We start from the raw sequence: 24,684 nt of genomic DNA on the forward strand, positions 1-24,684 counted from the left end.
ATTGGATTGAAGGGGGAGAATGGGTGGTTGAGGCCCTAAAGTAGTGATGTACAAGTATTCCCATCCCCATCTGCCTTTCCCAATGCAGCACTCTGATAATCACCAGTGGAATTTATGCACAGGTTTTCCTAAATGTGAGGAACAATAAAGAAGCATTGCTGTTACAACTTAAACGTAACTTAATTAACTAAACGATTCTGCAGCTTAATTTCCTTATTTAAAAAAAAAACATCCAGTCTAGCTTTCAGTATCCATAGACGTCATTAAAAGAAATAGTTCACTCACTTATCATTTACTCACCACAATATTTCATAATAGTATGACTTTGTTTCTTCAGTGGAATACAAATGGAGACTGGAGCTTTTAAACTTAAAACTGATGGCAAAAACATCATAAAAGTGGTACATATGACTCCTGCGTCATATTTCAAGTTTTCTGAAGTCATATGATAGCTTTGTGTGATAAACAGACCAAAATGTAGCCTGTTATTCGCTAATGCCCTTTTCCTCAAATGAGCCGCTGTGACTCATTCTGGTCAAATTTGAACTTCGATTTGTGAATGAATCATTCAGACCAGATCAAATGATTCAGTGATTTGATTCATGATTATGATTCATTCATTCTCTGCTGAAATATTGCTGCTTCTCTCATAAACATGCTATAACGGATGGCAAGACTTAAAAAATCAACTCAAATTTTGGTCTGTTTCTTGCACAGTGCTTCAGAAGATTCGGAATGAGTCATATTGACTCATTTTTTGATACTTCTATGGTGTTTCATTTGTCATTTTGGAGCTTCACAGCCCCTGTCCTCATTCACATTCAGTAAATTGAAAAGTGTGAACAGAATATTGTTAAAAAATGTTATGCTTCACAGAAATGTCAGTCATACAGGTTTAGAACAACATCAATGTGAGTAAATAATTCACATTTTTGGCTGAACCTTTCCTTAAAGCAGTAGAGTAGAGTCTTAAAAAAGCAACAAGAGCTCAGCTCAGCAAAACCGAAAAATGTTGGGGATAAATTACAAATGAGCTAAATGCCTCTGAACCTCGCCATCCTGTCTCAAATTTAAAAGCCGTCTGGGCCCTGCCTTGCGGCTCCAGAGGATAGACAAATCCCTCAGCATCCACAGACCTCAGTCTTGCTCATCAATGCATGACTTCCTCAAACTCCAGGAAAGAAGCACAGTTGCCTGGACCTTAGTACAAGCAAACCATCAGTGGGGTAAAATCTCCAGTGGGGAAGGACAGGTCACTCCAGTTACTACAGCAGAGCAAACCAAGACAAATCCAACCCGTCTTCAACTAATCAATTGGCCGTGAAATGAAAGGGACTTCTCTATTTTGTCAAGGGGAAAGTGAATTATACTTGTATCATTAAAACAAAGTAGGTCATGCTAATTGCTCTTCGTTGGAGCCAAACTCAGATGTAATTGAGATTTTGGGAAAGGCTGAAGGGTGTAATTAGTTTAAGAAATGTGGCTTTGTATTGCTATGGTGATGGGGGCATTGTCTGACTATACCGGTGTCAGAAGACCCGGCTGGATCTGTAGAGGTTGGGCACCGGGGGCCTGTGTTACTATGGGAACTGCATTCTCCATCCGCACCGAGTAGCCAGTGTGTTTGGAGGGTGAAGCTTGCAAACCTGGGAAGAAATAACAAGGAAACATTTAAGAAATAGCTCAGTCAGAAATTGTAATTCTTTAAGTATTTACTCACTTCAAATGCATGAAAAATCTTTACACAGCATTATAAAAGTCTCATGAAAGTAGTGCATAAAATTACAGTACTATTAAAAAATATTTATAATAATTCAAATATTAACAAAAATCTATTTTAATATATTTTAAAACAAATTTTATTTCTGGTATTGCAAAGCTGAATTTTCTTATCTTTGTGGAAACCACAAAGTAGAAAGTTTAATAGAAAAGTTTAAAAATAAATATTTTATGAACGTCATAACTGACACTTTTAAGTAACTGAGTGCATCCTTGCTGGATAATAATTAATTTCTATTATTTCTATCACATTAATTAATAAAAACTTACTGACTCCAAACATTTTAATGGCTTCGAATCTTTCTATTATGAACCGATTAAAACTTTATTTTTTAGTTTGAAAGTTTCTGTGAAATATTATCACTGATAAATCACATAAATCTGACTTCAGAAGACTTGGAATATAGCACTACTAGTCTTATGGACCATTAATATGATACTATTTGCCTTAAGCAGATACTTAACTGTTGTTATATGATATAAGTAAAACAGGTTTGAAAAGACCTTAGGGGTTAGTAAATAATGACAGAATTGCAATTTTTGAATAAACTTAAATATAATATGTAGCTAAGCTGAACCTATGTATCAGGAATATCCAGGTTTCGTATATATAAATTAAATTAGCACTCACCTTGGAAGCCAGGTGGGCAGACGATGAGGGCCTGCTGGAAGGGATCGGGGCGGGCGGCGCAGAGCTGTGGTGCACCGGGTTGGAGGTTCATGGTCCTGGGGGCCACAGCAGCCATGGGGGCCGCAGAAGGCTGGTAGAGTGCAGATTGGTAATTTAGTATGGAGACATCGGGATTGGTAAAGGAAAGGGTGGCACTGGTGGAAGAGGGAGCCAGGTTGGTGGCCTAAAGGAACCGATGGGATCAAAGGAAAACACAAAGACAAACAAACAAAAGCATGAGGAAGTGGGTGTGGCGATTGGGTGGGGCAACAATGAAGGATGAGGGGCAAAATTTCAAATAATAGCAAATGACAAACATAAACTCCTTAAAAATATTTCTTGATATACAGAATGGATGTACAAAAATGTTAGCAGATGAAAACTGCAGGCAGCAAGCACAGGAAGCATTGGTTTTAAATTTGGAGTATTTTCTAAGAGCGAATACCATAACACTGTTCTGCAACTTCAACTAAAATGCTTTATTAGCTGTTATTGTGTGCAGACAGCATTAGGATTCAGGCATTTTCTATAAAAATGACTTATTGAGCGTGAGGAAAGAGGTGGTGAGAGAGCTTCAATCAATGCTCTTGTGTTACAGTCTCCATCAATGCTAGGATCCTTCAACTCATTCAATTTGCTCAGTCTCATTAGCAGCAGATAATGATTCCTCTTTGCGCTAAAGCTATGATTAAATATACACACAGATCTAACTGGTGGGGGGAGAGAAAATCTGTTCTCCAAAACCTCTGCACTAGATTTCTCCTCCAGTGCTTTTTAATCCGGCCTGACTGCAGCACATTCATCTGTTTATTCATCTATCAATGTGGAATTTGCGCCGTCTAGGAGGTTTGATGAACGAGGGAACTCCCTCTCCTCCATCTAGAACGGTGAACCCAATGTGCTTCTCATAAGAATTGTGCAGGTCCTTCCATCATAGTCACTCTCTCTCTATAATGAAAACACTAGACAAAAATATAGCCAGAAGTAAAAATATGAGTGCGGTAACATCGCCAGAGAGATGGGAAGGGCGTGATTTCTGCTCAAAATGAAAAAGAAGATCCGAGCCATGGCTTAGTAGTTAGTGTGTATGCTCCAATATCAATATTTTGAGTTCTAGAGCACAATTGGGAAAAGAATGAGTCTGGCCTGCTTATGGTTGCATGCATCTATTCAGAAGGCATGTGCGCAGGCTTAGCAGTCTGTGGTGCTAATATAAGAAATGTGGGTTTGAATTTGGCTTGTTTAAAGTTCCATGCGCCCAATTCAGAACTTCCAAAACAAAAACAAAAAAGGTCTGAGCTATGGCTCTACACACATGCTAAGGCATTCAAATGTTGAGTCTTGGTGCTTACATAAGAAATGTGGGTTTGAATCTAACTTGCCTTTGGTTTAGGTCGCAAATTCAGAACTTGCAAAACTAAAAAATGGTCTGAGCTATAGCCTAGTGGTCTGTGTAAATGCCAAGACATCAAGATTTTAAACCTTGGTGCTAATATAAGAAATGCGGGTTTTATTCTGACCTGCTTTTGTTCCCAAGTGCCAATTCAAATCTTATCAATATAAGACAAGTCATGGCATATTTCATGATCGCGGTTTAGAACTTCTAAAACTAAATCAATATTGAATGCTTCTAAAACTAAGCTCAATTTTGAGCTTTGGAGCTCATTTGGGAAATCTGGGTTTGAGTCTGGCCTATTCATGGTCTCATGCGCCTATTCAGAATTCCCAAAACTAAACAAAATGGCCAGAGCTATGGCCTAGCAGTCTGTGCACATCCTAGGACACAAAAACTTTGAGCCTTGGTTCTAATATAAGAAATGTGGGTTTGAGTCTGGCCTGCTCTGGTTTCCATAAAACTTTCAAAACTGAAAAAAGGTCTGAGCCATGACTTAGGAGTCTGCACACATGTTCCAACAACAATATTTTGAAATTTGGCGCTCGATTTGGAAAATGTAAGTTTAAATTATTCTTGATCGCATGTGCTTGTTTTGAACTTCTGAAAACTAAAAAAATTGTCTAAGCTATGGCTTAGGGGTTGATGCACATGCTCATGCACACAAAGAAATTTAGTTTTGAGCCCTTTTCTTTCCACTTGTTTTCCTGTACTATCTCAGACAATGAAAAGGCACAAAACTGACAGAAATACGAGGTCAAGGGTCAAATCTGAATAGGTCTTTTCCATGAACACTTCCATGTAACATGCCTGTCATATCTTCTAAGATATGGACCAAATTGAACAATACAAAAGACAAAAAAGATGTGCCTAAAATCAAAACCTGTTCGTTTAATAGAGGCTAGTGTTATTTACTTTCATCTGTTACTAAAGCAATACTGTTTCATCTCATGTCACCGCTAGTAATTATAGACTTTTCATTAAGGTTTGTATGGGGAGAATTCAGTACAGCGCTTTTCATTTTTCATTTTCTCCGTTTAACAAAGCCGACGAGCACCAGGGGAGAGAGTTAATCAATACACCGCCATGGCATTCATCACACAAAATAAACACTTCAGCCTCACAGCTGGCTAATGCTACACAAGCTTTCTCTTCTAACACATCGAATGCCCTACACAACGTTCTACACATGACATTAGAGAGAAGCCGGAATGCTGTAACATTACAGCCCTGTGACTTTTTGACTTTAGACATGTTTATTCGAAGAGGAAAGTCACAGTTTGAGCCCATCTAAGAACTCAAAATGAAGGCATTATGGGATTCGTGCCTGGCCCTCTGTCAGCAGTTTAGACAAGCGCTCCCTGGTGAAGCTAAACTGCACTGAGGCAAAACAGGAGGAAACAAAGTGGTGCAATCCTTAAGGCTGCAAAGTAGTATAATGCAAGCCAAGCAGGAAGTAGAGGCTGTCATGTTGTTAATCAGCACATTGTGACAGACGGCTGCAAGGCTGGAAACACACACACACACACAGCCCAAATGGCCCATATGACATGACTAGTGTTCTGTCCACTGAAGGAAGTCATCCGATACTGCCAGTGGTCAATGGGCCAATGCTACTCTAATTTCTTTCGATTGTCCCATAGCAAATGAGTCTATGCATGTAATACAATTAATTATCTGCAGCTTTAAGAGAAACTAAATTGAACTAGGGATTGTTTTAACTGAATTCAAATAAAGTTTATCGTAGCTTGGCGCTGTGTGTGCATTCTGAGCTAGCTGTTGTTTTGAGGTTAAAATGGCATAGGCATTACTTAATAAAGTATCAAAAATAGACAAAAATCAACATTTTATGAGGTGCTCAAAAATGAAATTGGTCAATACTCCACAAAAATAATAGTTACTTTTTTCAGAAAAAATCTAAACATCCATCAATAATGCTTTTAAATTTAGCATGGTATAATCACAGCATTTAACACAGTTTAGAGAGAATTATGTTTAAAATATAAAATCTTTTTTTTGTAAACTTGTCATGATCCTGCCCTCGTGTCCTTGATTTTTCCTAGTCTTGAGGCAGGATCATGGCAGACCCGTGTTTTGTGTTCAAGCACATGGCCTTGTCTTTGGGCCATGTGCTTGTGTTGTCGTTCCCTTGCCCCGCCCCCCTTGTTAACCTAGTCGTGTCTTGATTGTCCCATCTGTGCCACCTGTCGTGTCTTGATTGTTCCCCCTATTTAGATCTCCTAGTGTGCTCTGTCTTGCGTCGGTTCATTGTCATTGTGATTGTTCCACTCTGTGATTGTTCCTTAAAGAAGTGTTTGTATTACCGTGAGTGTTTGTTTATAGTTAGTATTTAGAGTCCTTGTTTATCTTGTTAGTCCAGTCCTGTTTTAGTTATTTAGTCTTTACCTTGCTCCGTGTTTTCCCCCTCGTGGGTTTTGTTTTCCCCTTTTTGTAATAAACCCTTTGTTTGAGAATCCCTGTCTGCACCTGAGTTCCTCCCTTACCAATACCTGACAGAATGAACCGACCACGAAGGAACTCAGCAGGCAGGAGGTCCTCCGAGCTCCAACACCTGTTGGAGCTCCGGAGGCAGTGCTGGACGTCATCCCCCACCGACAGGAAGGGGGTCACCCTCCCATACTCGCCCGAGGGGGAGTGGATCCTCCGTAATTATGCCCGGCTGTGGGAAAGCATCTCCCAGGAGGAGCCACAGAGGTCCCCTCCACCTACCCAGCTGCCAACGATCCCTGAGGGTCGTGTCCTGGCCGTGGCAACCCTGGGGGATCAGGCAAGCCCCTCCCAGAGTCCTGAGGTGCCCTCCTCAGCCAGCAGTCTCCCCATGAAACGAGGGAGACGGTTTTCATGGGAGTCAACTTCTGAGTCTTCGGCGTCCGAGACCAAACTCCCCCAACCCGCCTCTGACCCAGCTGTAGCCTCTGCACCGCGCCCGAGGAGGAAGAGGAAGAAGAAGGGGCCTGCCGGTCCTGTGACCCTGTCTCCTCCCGAGCCAGCAGCGGTGAGCGTGCCCGTGCCAGCAGCGGAGAGAGCTGGCGTGCCCGTGCCAGCAGCGGAGAGAGCTGGCGTGCCCGTGCCAGCAGCGGAGAGAGCTGGCGTGCCCGTGCCAGCAGCGGAGAGAGCTGGCGTGCCCGAGCCAGCAGCGGTGGGCGTGCCCGAGCCAGCAGCGGTGGGCGTGCCCGAGCCAGCAGCGGTGGGCGTGCCCGAGCCAGCAGCGGTGGGCGTGCCCGAGCCAGCAGCGGTGAGCGTGCCCGAGCCAGCAGCGGTGAGCGTGCCCGAGTCGGCAAAGAGGAGAGCTGCAGTCGTGAGAGCGGAGGAGAGAGCCGCGGCCGACTCTGCAGCAAAGACTCTTGTACAGTCGGTCTCTTCTCATAAGGAGATGCCTATTATCCTTGCTGCTAAAGCCTTTTCTGATTATTTGTCCCGTCTTGTCCAAATCCTAGAAGTCCCCGTCAGTCCTGTTTTGTCCCCTGACCCTGTCCCCAGAAGTCCCAAGTGTCCAGCCGTTGTCACCCCGTGTCCTGTTGATGTGGCCCCGTGTCCCGTTAATGTGGCCCCGTGTCCCGTAGATGTCGTCTCCCCGTGTCCCGTGAGTGTAGCCCCGTGTCCTGCTGATGTAGTCATGTGTCCTGTCGATGTGGCCCCGTGTCCAGTAGATGTTGTGGCCCCGTGTCCAGTAGATGTTGTGGCCCCGTGTCCAGTAGATGTTGTCCCCCCGTGTCCAGTAGATGTTGTCCCCCCGTGTCCAGTAGATGTCGTCTCCCCGTGTCCCGTGAGTGTTGCCCCGTGTCCCGTGGATGTAGCCCCGTGTCCAGTGAATATTGCCCCGTGTCCCGTAGATGTCCCGTGTCCTGTTGTCTCCCCGTGTCCAGTAGATGTTGTTCCCCCTTGTCCAGCTGTCGTCTCCCCGCGTCCCGTAAGTGTTGCCCCGCGTCCCGTGTCTGCTCCTGTCATGTCCTCTGCCAGCTGTCCCGAGACCCCTCCCCGCCCCTCACCACCCAGACCTGCCCGTACCCCCCGTCGTCAGCCTTCGTCCTGTCCTCCTAAAATCCCTACCCCTCCCTCTCACCCTGGTCTGTCCCCCATGAACTTTGTGGTCCCGCCTCCTCCCCTTCCCTGTTTGTTTTTTTTGATTTGTCACCCTAACCCTGCCGTCGTGTATTCATGTCTGCCTTTGTTATTATTTGTCATGTCTTGTTGGTTTGTGTCGGTATCCCAGTCTGTCATGTCAGTCATGTCCCGTGTTTGATGTTCCGTTGAGGAGCGTCTGGAAGCCGCTCCTTAAGGGAGGGGTTCTGTCATGATCCTGCCCTCGTGTCCTTGATTTTTCCTAGTCTTGAGGCAGGATCATGGCAGACCCGTGTTTTGTGTTCAAGCACATGGCCTTGTCTTTGGGCCATGTGCTTGTGTTGTCGTTCCCTTGCCCCGCCCCCCTTGTTAACCTAGTCGTGTCTTGATTGTCCCATCTGTGCCACCTGTCGTGTCTTGATTGTTCCCCCTATTTAGATCTCCTAGTGTGCTCTGTCTTGCGTCGGTTCATTGTCATTGTGATTGTACCTGTGATTGTGATTGTTCCACTCTGTGATTGTTCCTTAAAGAAGTGTTTGTATTACCGTGAGTGTTTGTTTATAGTTAGTATTTAGATTCCTTGTTTATCTTGTTAGTCCAGTCCTGTTTTAGTTATTTAGTCTTTACCTTGCTCCGTGTTTTCCCCCTCGTGGGTTTTGTTTTCCCCTTTTTGTAATAAACCCTTTGTTTGAGAATCCCTGTCTGCACCTGAGTTCCTCCCTTACCAATTCCTGACAAAACTATTGTTTATGATCCTGTCCTGTTATATATATATATATATATATATATATATATATATATATATATATATATATATATATATATATATATTTATTATTATTTATTTCTTTTTTACATTTATTTAATTATTGCTTAAGTATTTTTTTTAAATAATATTTTATGGGAAATCAGGCAAAATTCTGATATTTATTCTATTTATTTGTTTTACAAATGTCAACTTTTTTATTTAAAAGTTATTAGTAACGAATTACAAATATTTAATCATGTAAAAAAAGAAATAACACTAAACTATTATTATTTAATGATTTATGATTTATGATAATTTAATTAATTTAATAAAAAAAATAAAAAAAATTGGGGCATTTTTACTGGAAATCAAGACAAAAATTATTTATTTTTCTATACTTTTTTTCTTTTCTGTTTTTGCAAATATTCAATATACTATGAACTTATTTACAAATTACAAATATGTAATTATTTACATATTTAAATATTATTGTATATGTCCTTGTAATGTATTTAATTATATTCATTATCTTCATTCTCAAGTACATTTAACTTGATTTAGCTATTTAGAAACTTATATGACAATTTTTTTATTTTTTGTTGCAATTTACAAAGACTAAATAATATTTAAAAAGTATGGGGTTAGAGCTGTGGTTTACCTTTATTTAAGAGCAATATAACGGTAAGTGGCTAGTTAGATGTGTGTGTGGATACTGACCTGGCTATGCACAGTGTTAAGCTGGTTGTTGAAGGTCATGGTGAGATTGGTGGAGGTGCTGGGGGCTACATGTGTTATAAAGGGCGTCTTGCTCTGATTGACTGTATCATACATGTTCACCCGACGCTTGCAAATCTCCATGTTCTGGAAGCAGGATTTGACGCTGCAAGAAAAAAAAAGCCATGGTCAGCAATCTAAACATGAGTAGATAAAACTACATAACCTTACTGTTGGTGTAGTTCAACTGACTGTGTGCTGTGTGGGAAGTCCAGCAAGTGTGTCATTGTGACAAAGGGGTGGTTGAGGGTCTCTATGGGCGTTATTCTCTTGTCTGCGTCGATGGTCAGCATCTTGGTCAGCAGGTCAATAAACTCCCTTCTGTCTGCCTTCTCCGCCAGCATGTCGCTGCCCTCCAAGTCTGTGGTCATATTCACCTGCACATAGCAAAAAGAGAAGACGAGAGTGAGAAATGAGAGAGAGAGAGAGAGAGAGAGAGAGACAGTCTGACTATGTACTGAGACATACAAGTACTTTAGGGATCCTCAAACAAGGTTAACCAGCTCTTGCCTTTTTCTTTTTTTTTATGTAACACTGACTAACTCATGTCCACAGAATTCCTCAGAAAACAAAATAAATCCCAAAGAATTCCATTGAATTTCACATACTAAAAATAATAATTAAGGTCAATCAGCAACAGAAATTGTAAAAAAAAAAAAAAAAAAAAGTATTGCTGTAATGCTTTAATGCAAAATTATAAAGTTAATATTTGTAAATGCACTGGACAGTACCGTAATAACCCATGAGCACAGACGGCAGTGTAAATTAGCTCCCATAATTGCTTTAGTAGTCTAATGTGTGTTCAATGCTAGCCTGGGTGTTCCTAAATGATTGAATTTTGCACCTTTTGTAAGTAATACATGTGAGTATTTTTGTGTGAAGAACCCCTGCAGTGCTTGACGTGTACAACTCTATTAATATACACAGGTCTGTCAGTCAAAAAGAGGACAGCGCTAACCTATCCGATATTCCCAAATATTTGCCCTCACATTTACAGATATTTACTTAGGAACGCTTCAGATGCCAGGTCAGATATTCCCGTCCGTCTGAGCGTGTGAAAAAAAATACTAAAATACTAAATACTAAAAGGAAAATAAATTAAAAAAAATATGTTATGCTATGTTATTATGTTATATTAGTATATGCAAATTAATATTTGAAAAGAAGCAAATATAAATTAAACAGACATGGAAAAGGACTTTTTAAATAAGAACTTTATATTACAAAGGAATACAATGATCTGTAATATATAATATAATATAATATAATATAATATAATATAATATAATATAATATAATATAATATAATATAATATAATATAATTAGTGCTGTCAAACGATTAATCGCATCCAAAATAAAAGTTTTGTTTACATAATATATGAGTATGTACTGTGTGTATTCATTATGCATATATAAATACAAACATATGCATGTATATATTTAAGAAAAATACGTTGTTTATATATATTTAACATATTTATATATAATATAAAATATAAATATATAAATGTATAAACATATGTAAATATTTTCAAAATATATAAGGAATATAATCATGACTGATCATTTGACAGCACTAAATAAAATAAAATAATCTGTAAGAAGAAAACATAACAAAATACTTACTAAATATAAAAAGCAAACATAAAACACAAAACCATGGGGAAAGAGTAAAAAAAATTCAAATTAATAATAAAAGAAATTAAAAGAAAAAAAAAAAAAATTGTTAATGAAAATCAACCCCTGTGACATAAAAGTGCCTTTATTTAAATAACCATGCTTTTATTGTCTGATAGGACATTTTGCCAGAGGTTTAAAGCAGTGCAGCAGAGCTTATTTTTTTCTTGGGAATCCCTGTCAGAGATGGCTAACGCATTTTTCATAGTGCCATGCTGTTTATCTGTGGCCTAACCTCCCCGAGCTATCAGATAAACCGCCAGTTACTAGCGCAAATCACAGTCCTCTTTTATCCATGCTATTTTAGTCCTGCTCTCTCTCTCACTCTCTCTCTCTCTGTTTTCCATCACACTGCTGCACAATAAAGAAATAATCTTTGACACATGACGAAAAATAATCATTCAGGATGAAGAATATGAACTGCAAGCGAAGGGAGTGACTGCATAGCTACCGTACACAAATCTTGCAAAAACAGTTCCGCACGCACACTTAGTGAACGGTCTCTTGAAGATGATGAAACTGAGAACAATCAATCTTCTTGGTCTTCATTTCACATCTGACTGCTGTATTTAAAACGGTTAAATACACAAGTGCTGTATCTCTGAGTGCAACAATTTAAAGACAGGTGCAGATCATGAGACAGCTGTGCAGATGTTCCACATACAAACTGACAGAGCTGCAACAGTGGAAACACACACACACACACACACACACACACACACAGATGTGCATATTCTATGTTCTACAAATGTATTTCACTTCTAAACTATTATCTGAGGGCAGGTGACTTATTTATATATAGACAGACAGTCAGACAGACAGATATATATATATATATATATATATATATATATATATATATATATATAGAGAGAGAGAGAGAGAGAGAGAGAGAGAGAGAGAGAGAGAGAGAGAGAGAGAGAGAGAGAGATTTGCTTGTTTATTTGTACATTTTGTATAATATTTTGGATATTTATTATTATTAATTAGTTTGATTAACTTGATTATTATTATTAGTTTATTTTTTTTATTTTCACATTGTTTCTGTTTTATTAGCGGTTCTTAATTAATAATAATAATAATAATAATAGGAAAACAATGAAATCAAACAAACAATAATAATAATACATATGAATTATTATTATTTTTGATAGTAATAATAATAATTATTATTATTATAAATTTTGATTCTCATTTTATACTTACACCTAATTTTTATCAAATAAAAATGAGTTGCGAGTATAAAATGAGTATCAAAATTAATAATCATTTATTTTCATTTTGTTTGTTTAGTTGTATTCTCAATGATTTTTTATGATTTGTTATGAAATATATAAATAAATAAAAATTTGTATACCCATAATAACTCATATTTATTTGATTGCTTATAATAATAATAATATAAATATATTAAAATAATTTTATTACTATTATTATTTGTTTATTTTTACATTGTTTCTGTTTTTTTATTATCAATACTCCCTATGTTATTGAAAATAGTAGTATCTTTCATTCTTTTATGTTAATGAAGTTTACTGTGTACTACAATAAGTGTACTAACCAGTGCAGTAAACTGGACTACAGAGCAAGTCAGTACTTAGATCATAACACCAGAGGACCTGACCAAAAAATGAGGCTCAGATATAATTCTCGTAAAAAAAGGGTGACGTGAAGGACATGAGCATGGATACATTATAGATTAAGTGTATCCAAGCATAAGCATATTTCCATGAATTCATCTGAATTTGCTGTGAATTAGATCAGCCGTTTTTATCTGATGAACTGGGATGGAGTCCGTTCCTATGGGAAAAATCCAGATTGAGGTTTGCGTCATTGTTGGCAGAAGCCTGACCCGGCCCGTCCAGACATCTGACGAGCGGCTGGTGATGAGGCTTGCCGATTTCAATAACTCGCAGAAGGCAGAAGGTCATAAGTCATGTGTCTTATCACTGAATAGCTCCAAGTGGAATAAGGTTCCCATGCACCATTGTGCTTCTGAGGCATGGCCTAAATTACATAACATCAAAGTTTTCTGCATAACAGAGGTGTGAGTGTTACTGGAAACTTGCCACACAGAGCTGGAGACAAAACATTTTTGAGGGTGAGGGAGGTTATTATTAGCCGTGAGCCAGATTTCCGCTTCTGTTGAAGCTGAAGCAGGTTTTGTGGTACCAAACTCCTACCTGTGCCATATCATCCAGGCAGTTGAAGATGTACTTGCGAGCTTCTTTAGATTTGATCCCCGTCTCTGTCTCATGGTCTTCAGGTGTCTGCAAATACAAACAGGAATACTATCAACACCATCCTGATTCATCTTTCAAGATGGCTTCACTTGAAAAAAATGAATAAAACACCGGAGAAGCACTTCCAACATCAGGAATAAACCGAGTGAGTTCATCTTCTTCACTTTCATACAATGGAAGTCAATGAGAACTGTTTTTCTATAGAAGAGATCTCAACACACTCTCAAACTGTGCTCAAATGTGCAAAAATAGCAAATTTGTAATCAAAGCAAGTCAGAGATTTCAAAATAAACTTAAATATTTCTCAATCCCTTTCAAGTACAAATCATTTGGGCTGTGCTATCCATGTTAATTTTAAGTTAACAGTATGTTTTCTTTTTTTATAGAAACATCTGAGGCAATGTTGACACTTAAACGGAACGTAACTGAAAGATTCCTGAACTATGAAAGATAAAACCTTATCTCTTGGAAGTACTTGACATTGGGTTGAGTGTTTTTACAGTCCAAGACACAAGCACTGAGGGCCAAAAAGTTTAAGGGGTATTGACTATGTAGGAGAACACATTTTTCTAGTTTTATTGGATCTGTATCATATATATGGAGGGTTAGGAATGCAGCTTAGAGATGCATTGGGGTTTAATAATCTCAAAGTTTCCCCATGTGAAGCTTTGCAAAGTTCACCAAAAGTTAATCTAGAGAGAAACTCTATTGACTATGGGCAACCAGCCACCGGCGCAGTAAGGATGGGGGAATGTGGAGAGAAACAGAGCAGAAAGGGACGGAAGAGTGAAAGAGGGAAGAATAAGATCGGGACGTTAAGCAGGATTTATCCCACGTCGCTCGGGTTGCCAAGTCCTCTCACACAAAACCCATTTAGCGCACATTAGCCTCTTGGTCTGTTTACAGGGTGTAGTGGATGCGTCAATTTAACTTAGTTTAGAGAGTGAGGGAATGAGAGCGAAAGAGAGAGAGAGAAAGAGAGAGAGAGAACATTGTCGGTGCATATTATATGCGAACCAAATGAGACTAATTAAGGAAGTGAGAAAGAGAAACAGGGTGAGGGAGTTTACCTTCAGTCTCCATAGAGGATAGGTGGAGTCGGGGTCTCTGTTGAAAAACCTGGTTGTTTTCGTCCCTGCGCTTAACAGATACTCTGCTGGCAAGCCCTGCGTTTGAGAGATGTACCGGATCTGGTGGAAGACATAAACACAGGCCAAAGGAGATTTACAACCAACGTCACACTTTAGGTGCTGGATATTCACTACTTAGACATGTTCACTTGGAAAATGTGATTTTCTTGCTTGTTTTATATATAAAGGTTTAATATAAAGTACATAGACATACAGTCACAATGCAAAGTCAGTTTAATGAAACTAAGCTGTAAAATAGTATTAATTTTTTTTTTTTTTTTTTCGTTAAATATCCTGTTTGACTTTTGATAGTGAAAGTAAAGTGAGTTGCAAATTGTATTTCATGTTGAAAAAAAAATAATAAAATAAAAGAAATATAAAAAAATATATATAAATAAAATAAAATAAAATAAAAAAGAAATATTACGTTTCGAGATCTTTGACCTGAAAACTTGTATAGCGAAGATATTTGACTAGCAGAGGATCTAAACATCATAGACTGACCTCTCGGTCCAACACAGCATGCAAATTTAAAGCGGCATTAAATATTGCAGGAAATTAAATTTCTAAATGGATTTTATTTTGAATATATTATTAGTTAGCAATTTATTCAAAACAGAAATGCTAGAGCCTGACATCAAAGTTTTTAAAACGTCAATGCATATAATCTATAGTTTAAGTATATAGTATATTTGGGGTGCTGGATGGTAAGTGATTACATTTTTTTTCTAAATGTAGTATTTTTAATTGGATTATATTACCTTTTAAAAATGGTCATAATCAGATTACAGTTTCTATAACATATTTGTTAATTATAAAATTATTATAATTTTTTTCAAGGTTTTTTCTACGACATACAAGTCTAAAATGATACTGTAGTAGCAAAAACAGCCTTTAATTCTAATGATCAGGGTGGAAATGAAATGTCATGAAAAATGAAACGATTCTGTTTTTGGTGCAAGAAACCTTGACTAATATCGTAAGCGGACTTCTGGGAAAAGCAACAGTGAGCTGCATTAAAACAGACTGATGACATTTTGTCTGCTCGAAAACATATCAGTCACTTGGCTGCCACGCTGATGACACAACTTCAACATTCCAGCATTAGAAGCCGAGTAAACAGCATCTGTGATGAATGCTGTCACCATGAGACTGATTTCCCCTGCCAAACCCTCTTTTTACAGGTCTGTCCGGACGCCGCAATTACACTGAACGCCATTCACACACCTGAAAGATGTAAATACAAGAGCTTGGCAGCCGAAGGAATTCACAATAATAATAATAATAATAATAATCTCTTCCACAGCCCCTGCCAAACAGCCAATCTCGTATCCTGAGACCGAGCTCATAGCCGCATTTGGCTCATTTACCGTCTTGTGAAACCATTTTTCCATTCACTTTCTGAGGATTCTTGCCGGTGATTTCAAAGTGCTGTAATTAGAAATGAGCGGCAAAGACTGGAAATAACTTCTCAAGTTTTGCATCCAAGTGAAAATCTCAAGTAAATAGGGAAGCCGAAGTGAAATGTCACAAATCCTTAACACTCGGCTGCTTCCCAATCACAAGACCTCATAAATGCACCAAATGAGGGGCTGAAAAAAACCCTATTACTCTGTAGTAGACAGAATCAGTGGGAGACAAATCTGCAAATCTTTTGCTGTGTTTAAGAGCTTGTTAAAGTCGGGTTTGGTTTGCTTAGAGCTAGAACATTGGCCCTGGGCTGCTCCATGAGGCCAGAATTATTTTTAAGAGAAGGCTTCGCTGTAGAGCTCTGGATCTGGGCTAATTGGGCAGTTTGTGGCATGTGTCCAGAACTACGAAGGGGCAAAAGAGAGATGAAAGTCAGAGAGACGACACACACACACACACACACAGAGCACTTCAGGAGAGCTGAGAGCGCAGGGGCCCAGCCAACAGTCAGATTTGTTTTCTCTCTCTTAAGCACAAACAGTAATTGAGGGATGTTTTAACAGCCATTTTCTGAGAAAGGAGATCTCTCTCTCGGCAGGGCCACACATACACACAATCTCACACACTTTAAAAAAATAAATAAAAAAGCAAGACTCCTCTGATTCATCTCACTGATTGGATATCTTATTGGAAATATTATTTCATGAATCGTTTTCCAAATGAAACATTACATTTACATTTATGCATTAAGTAGACGCTTTTAACCAAAGCAACTTACAGTGTATTCAGCATATACATTTTTACCAGTATGTGTGTTCCCTGGGAATCAAACCCATAACCTTTTGTGCTGCTAACGCGATGCTCAACCACTGAGCCACAGGAACTACTACTAACTACATTATTTATTTATCTACTTGTATCATTACTGACCACTGAGTTACAAAACAGAAACACCCAAGGATGAGTTATGGCATGGGTCAATGTGCCCCTGAAAGCTAGGGTTCTTGAGAATAATGCATTGAAATGCAAGTATTTATATTAAACCAAGCTTAAATGTATGCCAGTGATTGCTGTGTAAGTCGACAGTGTGGTTACTGTTGCAATGTGTTAAATATAAAACATGCGTACTATAAATGTGACTTTTAAGACTGTTTATCACAACTGCTGCTTAATTTCTTATATTTGCGATACTAGATGTAATTTCCAAACAAGAATTTTTTTTTAACAGGCATGTGATTCACTAGAGACAAATAAAGCAGGAAAATCTGACCGGCACTTATTATAAAAAAAAATATATATATATATATCAATGTATTATTTCAATATAAGATATATCTTTTAATGTGATAAAAAAAATAAATAAATAAAATACATATATATATATATATATATATATATATATATATATATATATATATATATATATATATATATATATATACATATATATATATATATACATACATATATATATATATATATATATATATATATATATATAAATTTAATCACATTAAAATATATATCTTATATTGAAATAATACAAACTATAGTCCTATAAAAATAAAAAGCAGCATTTAATAATAATGATAATAATTAAAAATATATAATATAAAAATAAATATTAATATAATTTTTATTAGGCTATTAAAATACCTGCCAAAAGTTCGGAAATATTCTAACTATTCAGGATTTTTAAATAAATATCTTCTGCTCATCAAGGCTGTAATTATTTGATTTAAAAAAGAGCAATATTGTGAAATATTCTTAAAAAAAAAAATCTATAATATAATTATAAAATGTCATTTATTTCCGAGACGCCTAGCAAAATTTGCTGCATCATTACAATATTGATCTTTCAAAAATCACTAAAATATTATTTGATTCTCAATAAACATTTCTGATTATGATCAATGTTACCTCATATTTTGTGTGGAAATATTTATCTTTGATAATCTTTGAAATCATGCTGTATCAAGCTGTATCAACTTAAAATATGTTTAACGCAATTTGAGCGTCATAGAAAACATTCATGTTACAGTTCACCTCAGATAGTGTTGCTGATTTGAAATATATTAAATATAAGTGTGTCAAGCCTGCAGGCATTATTACCGTGCGGGCACTTGCATTAACTCTGAGTCTGCTCGCTCTGCTTCTAACGGCAGAGAGAGAGAGAGCGAGAGAGATCACTTTTTTTTGGCTCACACTTTTCTTTTCCTAATTTTACAAGTTGCAAGTTACAAAAGACAAAAGCAGTGTCTGATCACGGCCTGGTGTTCTCCGAGTCTGATGACACCGATCGCACAGGTATTACACACAATGTTAAACAGACCCGGGACCCGAGGTAATAGATTCAGACCCGGCCCGGACCCGGCTGATCATTTAAAATATAGACCCGAACCCGTACGGGTCCCGGGTTGACTGTGAAGACCTCTAGTATGATGAATAAAATGGTCAGTTTCTCTCTCTCTCTCTTTTTTTTTTTTTTTTTTTTTAAATTATTATTTTCTTTACTGTCACTTTTAACCCATTTAACACAACTTTGCTAAATAAATTAATTACTTTATTAAAAATAAATAAATAAAAAAACAGAAAACTTATTGACCATAATGTTTGCCTGTATACATACAGTAACAAGACTTGTATTTCTGCTATTTTTAAAACAATGCAGGGCATCAAGGGAGTGTCTCCATAGAAGCTGGCACAAGAAATATCCTCAAATGTACTAACGCCGTGGAACCTTCAGACAAGGCTGAAAGCCAGCGCATACTGGATATAAAATCTCCCAGCTCTTTACCGTTTCCATTTTTAATCCATTTAAAGAATTCGACAAGTCTTACCTGGTCATACTCAGATGCTCCGGGGTAGAGCGGCCAGCCCAGAAACAGCTCAGCGATGACACAACCCAGGGACCACATGTCTATGGCCTCACAGAACGGCAGACCCAGGATGATCTCTGGAGCTCTGCAGACACAGAGGTGAAATACTGTAAATACAGTCACCGCAGAACAAATACAGTTTAAAAAAATTGATTTAGCAATAATGATCAGTTGTCTATACACTATCGCTTTAAATGATCCCAATTTACAAAAAAAGTCTGGTTAAGTGCATATTAATGAAGCATTTGCACTATGCTTCACCACAGAGGGAAACTGAGATGTTTTTGGCCCAAAACCAGTTAATGTGCAACCCGTTCCATTCAGCCCAAAGCTGGCATTGGTAACGTCTCAGCCGTAAGACCTCATTGTACCCGTTTAAGTTGACTGAGTTGAGTAATAAAGACAAACACTGGACGCATTTTGTTGCCACGGACACAGCGGGTGAGGAGGGAGGAGAGAGACGGCGCGTGACTCTGGCCACCGCTTGTGAATCATCTTTCTGAGGAAAGACGGAGGGCCACTCTTTTGGATAGAGGGATTGAAGATAAATAAATGCCATATGGAGGGAAAAGAAAGCGGGACGTGTGGAAAGACAAAGAGACTGATGTCGGGTATGGAAAGATGTTCAGCTAGCCTTAAAGGTGGAGGAAATGCAGCTCTCTCTCTCTCTCACACACACACCCATACACACACACACACACACACACACACACACACACAGATAACAGACTGATGCCTCAGTTTTAGGGGTGAGAGTAGAACACAGTGATTTTATTTGTAAGACAACACTGGACACTGGAAGAACAGCCTATACTTTAAAACCAATTCAAGCGATTTAGAAAACTAAAACGACTATACACATAACAAAACAGCTAAAAACTGAAATAAAACAGAAATAACTGAAAAAGACTGACTAAACTGAAAATGAAAAAATAACATAAAAAATGTTTAGTAAAAATAAAAGTTTAATTTATAGTATACAGTATCAATAATAAAAATATTGATAAAGTGTATAAATACATTTATAAATAAAATTTAAATAAATAACACTTCTATCAAAAGTAAAACCAAAGTCATGACTTATCAGGGGATAGTCAATAGTTTCTTCTAGAGAGCAATGTGAATAAATGGAAATACTCCTATTTTAGGAATGTCTCAACATTAAAAGATACAGATAAGACCAATAACTGATTTAAGGTTAATATTAAAGTTCTATATTATTATCTAAATAAATGTAAAAAAAAATAATAATAATAATAAAATATAGAACAAAACTGAAAAGTGAAATTAAGCATGAAAAAAAAACATATTTATTTTTAGATTTAAATAGTGTTTTAAGATAATCAGTTTGTAGAGATCAACTTGATTTAGAGGTCTACAAATGATATCTAAAAGCAAAAATAGAGGATATGATCATGCTAAACGAATCAAATCATAATGAAAACATTAGTCATGAAATGAAAATGTCATGCATACTTATAAATGCTGCAATTAAACGTAAAATATTTCAAAATGAACTCTTGAATTACTATCATTAAAATATGAATTCCACATCAGCTTAATCCGCTATTATCATATTTCACCAAAAATTTGACAAATTGACTCATTTGTTTATATTTCTCTATTAGTGCTGTCAAATGAGTAATCATGATTGATCACATCCAAAATAAGTGTTTGTTTGCATAATATATGTGTGTGTACTGTGTGTATATATAGATATACACATACACACACACACACACACAGTATGTATTTAGAAAATATTTACATGTATTTAAATGTTTATTCCTATAATAAAATTTTTATATAAATATATAAACAACATATTTTTCTTAAATATATACATGCATGTGTGTCTATACACAGTACACATGTTATATAAAAAAAACACTTTTATTTTTTTTATGTGATTAATCATTTAACAGCACTATTTGTTTTCTAAAGAAGAAACATCTGGAACAAAACAGAAACAAAATCCTTCCGACAGGCACTCAAGGGCAGGAAAAGACTCCGTTTGGCAGTTGATTCTCCCATTGGCTCTCATGCAAGGTGTATAGCACATGACATCACCCTTCTGAAGTGATGTCATTGCATAAAGCCTTGCGCCTGCTGGTCTGTCTGCCTGATCTCATTCAAATAAACCACAGCGCTACTAGCCCAAAGTATCTCTGTGACACTGAGGACGGATTACAGCTGCCATGAATGCAAATGCATATCCCACTTCAATCTTTTCTCTGCCTTCTTCCAATGCCATATGCAAAACAGACCAGCAGCTGCTGATGCAGGACTTTTGGCGGGTGTAATAAACACAAACACATGCCACACTAAATATCATCCTCGTTCTCTCACGTATAAAACGTCTGCTAGTAATGCAAAAATCAGTGGTGAGAAATTCACAGCCCTGTTCCAGATCCACACACACAGAAATATGAGCTCCTGTGCATGCAGATGTGATACGGAGGTTCGTTTGTGGTTCATTTTGTATACCTTAACATGTCAGGCTGTGACCCTGCAGGTGTGTTTGTCTTTGTGTTTGCATGCGTGGCATTGCACAGCTTACATGTATGCAAGGGTGACATTATGCACACAAGTGCAAACATCCGTTCCTGTTGTTGATATTTGCATGGCAAGCCCGATGCACTCATGCTGTGAGAGTCATTTTTCGTACACAATGCCACTTAGCTCAGTGCAAACAAGCACAGAAGCAAGAGGTGCTGCTTGCAGAAGGTCTTCGCACCCATCGGAAACACTGCAGTGTGCAAATAATCTCCAGGTTGCTCTGGGGTAAATGTTTTTGTGGCACTGAGGTCAGGCAAAGGTTATCACACACGGTGAAAGTATGCTTCTTTGGTGCCAAAGTACTTCTTCTGAAGTCCTCAGTCATGCACACATGCATGCACATGCTCGCTCGGTTGCTATTTGAGGCTCTGACATCATTCTGTGTAGGCATGTCAAAAAGCATCGATCACAGCTGACCTTCAATATGGACCACCACTCATAACCACAGACAGAGAGGATGCCCTGCTTTTCATTTCAGTCCACAACTCCACATCTCAATATGCCACTATGTTTTGTTTTTCTATAATTAGGTCATTATTGTATAGTATATTGTATTTTATTAATATACAAAAATAAATAAAATAAAAAACTACTATATAATAATCTCTTATTATATATATGTATATGTATGTATATATGTGTCTATATGTATATGTATATATGTATGTGTTTAGTAGTAGTTTTTTATTTTATTTATTTTTGTATATTAATAAAATACAATATACTATACAATAATGACCTAATTATAGAAAAACAAATATACATACATATATATATATACATACATATATAAATATATATATATATATATATATATACATACATATATAAATATATATATATATATATATATATATATATATATATATATAAAAGAATGTACTGTACAAGCTTATTCTTTTTATTAAGATAGTACTGCCATGATTTTTAGATTGAAATGAATATGGTAATCATTTAGAACCATGGCATATGCAGTATTAAAGTACCATGGTACACCACAGCATTCTCACACCGATTTATATAGCTGTTTGAAAAATATAAAAAAAATAAAAAATAATAAAAAATAATAATACAAAAAAAATACAAAAAAAAAAATAATTAGGAATGTAGTTTAAATAAAATATATAAAAACAAAATAATAAAATAAAATATAAAATAAATCCGAAATGCAGTTGGCAGAATCAATGATCAGATCATTCATACTGAAGCTGAGCATTATAAATGATACTGGCAGCGGAGAATAATCAATACTAATATAACCATAAAATCAATAAAATGAACAATGAACAAAAAATTATCATCAGCAATAATCATAATTTTGAAGGACTACAGAAGAAATGTAGTGGGCTTTTCAAAGTTGTTAGAGAAGATGCCAGTTATTTATAGTTGTCCGATGCTCAGAGACATTCCTGTCCCCTCCTTCATTTGACAAAATCCTTGATCCTCTGAGCGCCCGCTGACTGGCCACATTCCCTCGCAATCAGTTTTAATATTCATGTCACCGCAGCGCACTAAAACAGCGGAAGACCAAAGTTCCCGCCGTGCCATTTTAATAAACACTGTGTGAGGTGGGCTCACCGAGGGGCACATATAGACATCTACCACACACCTGCGACTGCAGAGAGATAGAAAAAGACGGACTGGAAATAAGAGTTGCCCTGACAGAAAGAGAGACACAGACAAAAAGAAAGCGAGGGAAGGGAGGAAAACGACAGAGACAAAACAAACAGTCCAGGAGTGTGAGAACAAGAGAATGAGGGAGGCAGGGGGAGCTGTTTAGATTTCATCTCCACGGAGTCGGAGTGTGGGGTCATCTCTCCACAACTTACTAAAACAACCTTGGCAATAGTCCTCCCTTTTATTGTGCTCGTTTTGTGGGAGTGCTCTTTCATTTCAAGGCCCTGTGAACCTCACCCTCTCCCGCTCGCTTCAAAACCGCTGACGATGCTGTCACTCTCTCAACTCCCTTTTCTTCCAGCATTAGCATTCCCAAGACAGAACGTGCATGAAGGGAGAGTGAGGGGGAAAACCGAATTGACGAGCGTCTTGCATGACACAGATTAAATACACACTTGTTTGAGTTTGAAACTTTTATGCTATATAGTAGAGAACTAAGTTCATATATTGTTTTATGAACAATAAAACGTTTATCAAAGTTGTTACCGAATCAACATGTGACTCACTGAGCAATGTATAGAGCAAATTCACGAACAAATGACAAAGCATGTTTTGTTTCCAATAGGTTTTAAAAGTTCAATAGTCGAAACTCACTGGTTGTTCATATGACAACATTAATTATAGCTCAGGAATTAATTAAAGAATCTGCATTAACAATGTATTTATATCAAGTCGTTATATATATAGTTGCTAAATATTCTCAGTAAAATAAAAAACAACAAAAACAGCAAAAACAATGCTGAGCAATAATTATTTATTAATGATTTATTATTTAAGAATTATACATTATTTATGAATAAAGGTGTTCCCTTGCAATGTAGCCTACATGACTGTTAAAAAATAAATCTAAATAATAAATCTAACTTGCGTCATAATACTTGAATGCCTATCAACATTACAGATTACACAAACATAATACTACTAAATACAGAATATCCAAATACACAATAACCAAAATTATGTTTACCATTAAAATTGCCATAATGAAATTGATTTTTCTAAAAAAAAAAAAAACAGAGAGAGAGAGACTGCCTGCTCACTGCTATGATTGACTTAAGACAATCAAGTCTAAAAATGTAAGACTGATAACTTGGACAGATGAATGGGTAGGTGTTGATATTTTGATTGATAAACATTTATTTTATTATATTAATTCTGTTATCATTTGAATTATATTAAATATAAACATACAATAATATAATAAAAACATTTACACACACATTTTATACACATATATATATATATATAAATTCTTTATTATATTATATAAATATCTATATAATACAGTGTTAAAAAATTGAAAATAAATTTTTATCTTAAAAATAAAAATAGTATCATTTTGACAACTTGATGATTATGCGCACATTTGTTTAATATAATAACAATTATAACAATAAAATACAAAATAAATCAAAACATAACCATCCTATTATTTTATTACTGTATGTTATTTTATTTTTGAATAAACATTTATTAGTTTAATATAAATTTTTTACTATATTATTAATTATAATAATTTATTTTTATTTTATTAATGTATTATTTATTAGATTAATTAAAACATATAACCATCAAGTAGCTCAAATTTAGTCTGAAAATGGGAAAACACATTTTTATTTTATTTTATTTTATTATATCATATTATTTTCAGCTTGTTCTTA

The 24,684-nt window shown here is 36.6% G+C and overlaps 1 protein-coding gene across 7 annotated transcripts in view; it reads right to left on the bottom strand.

The window, feature by feature from the left end:
• LOC113118225 (homeodomain-interacting protein kinase 2-like) overlaps positions 1-24,684 on the bottom strand; it is an 89,461-nt gene that overhangs the window by 9,795 nt on the left and 54,982 nt on the right. For 6 of the 7 annotated variants that reach the window (XM_026287248.1, XM_026287246.1, XM_026287251.1 and 3 more), the window contains 7 exons: positions 18,749-18,872; positions 14,439-14,558; positions 13,309-13,395; positions 9,640-9,824; positions 9,391-9,553; positions 2,411-2,633; positions 1,525-1,646 (listed from right to left, as the gene is read on the bottom strand). In XM_026287248.1, the coding sequence (XP_026143033.1) occupies positions 1,525-1,646; positions 2,411-2,633; positions 9,391-9,553; positions 9,640-9,824; positions 13,309-13,395; positions 14,439-14,558; positions 18,749-18,872 (1,024 nt within the window). The remainder of the gene's footprint in view (positions 1-1,524; positions 1,647-2,410; positions 2,634-9,390; positions 9,554-9,639; positions 9,825-13,308; positions 13,396-14,438; positions 14,559-18,748; positions 18,873-24,684) is intronic. The other variant, XM_026287252.1, reaches the window with a different exon arrangement.

This window comes from Carassius auratus, chromosome 18 (genome assembly GCF_003368295.1).
Source record: "Carassius auratus strain Wakin chromosome 18, ASM336829v1, whole genome shotgun sequence".
Lineage (NCBI taxonomy): Eukaryota > Metazoa > Chordata > Actinopteri > Cypriniformes > Cyprinidae > Carassius > Carassius auratus.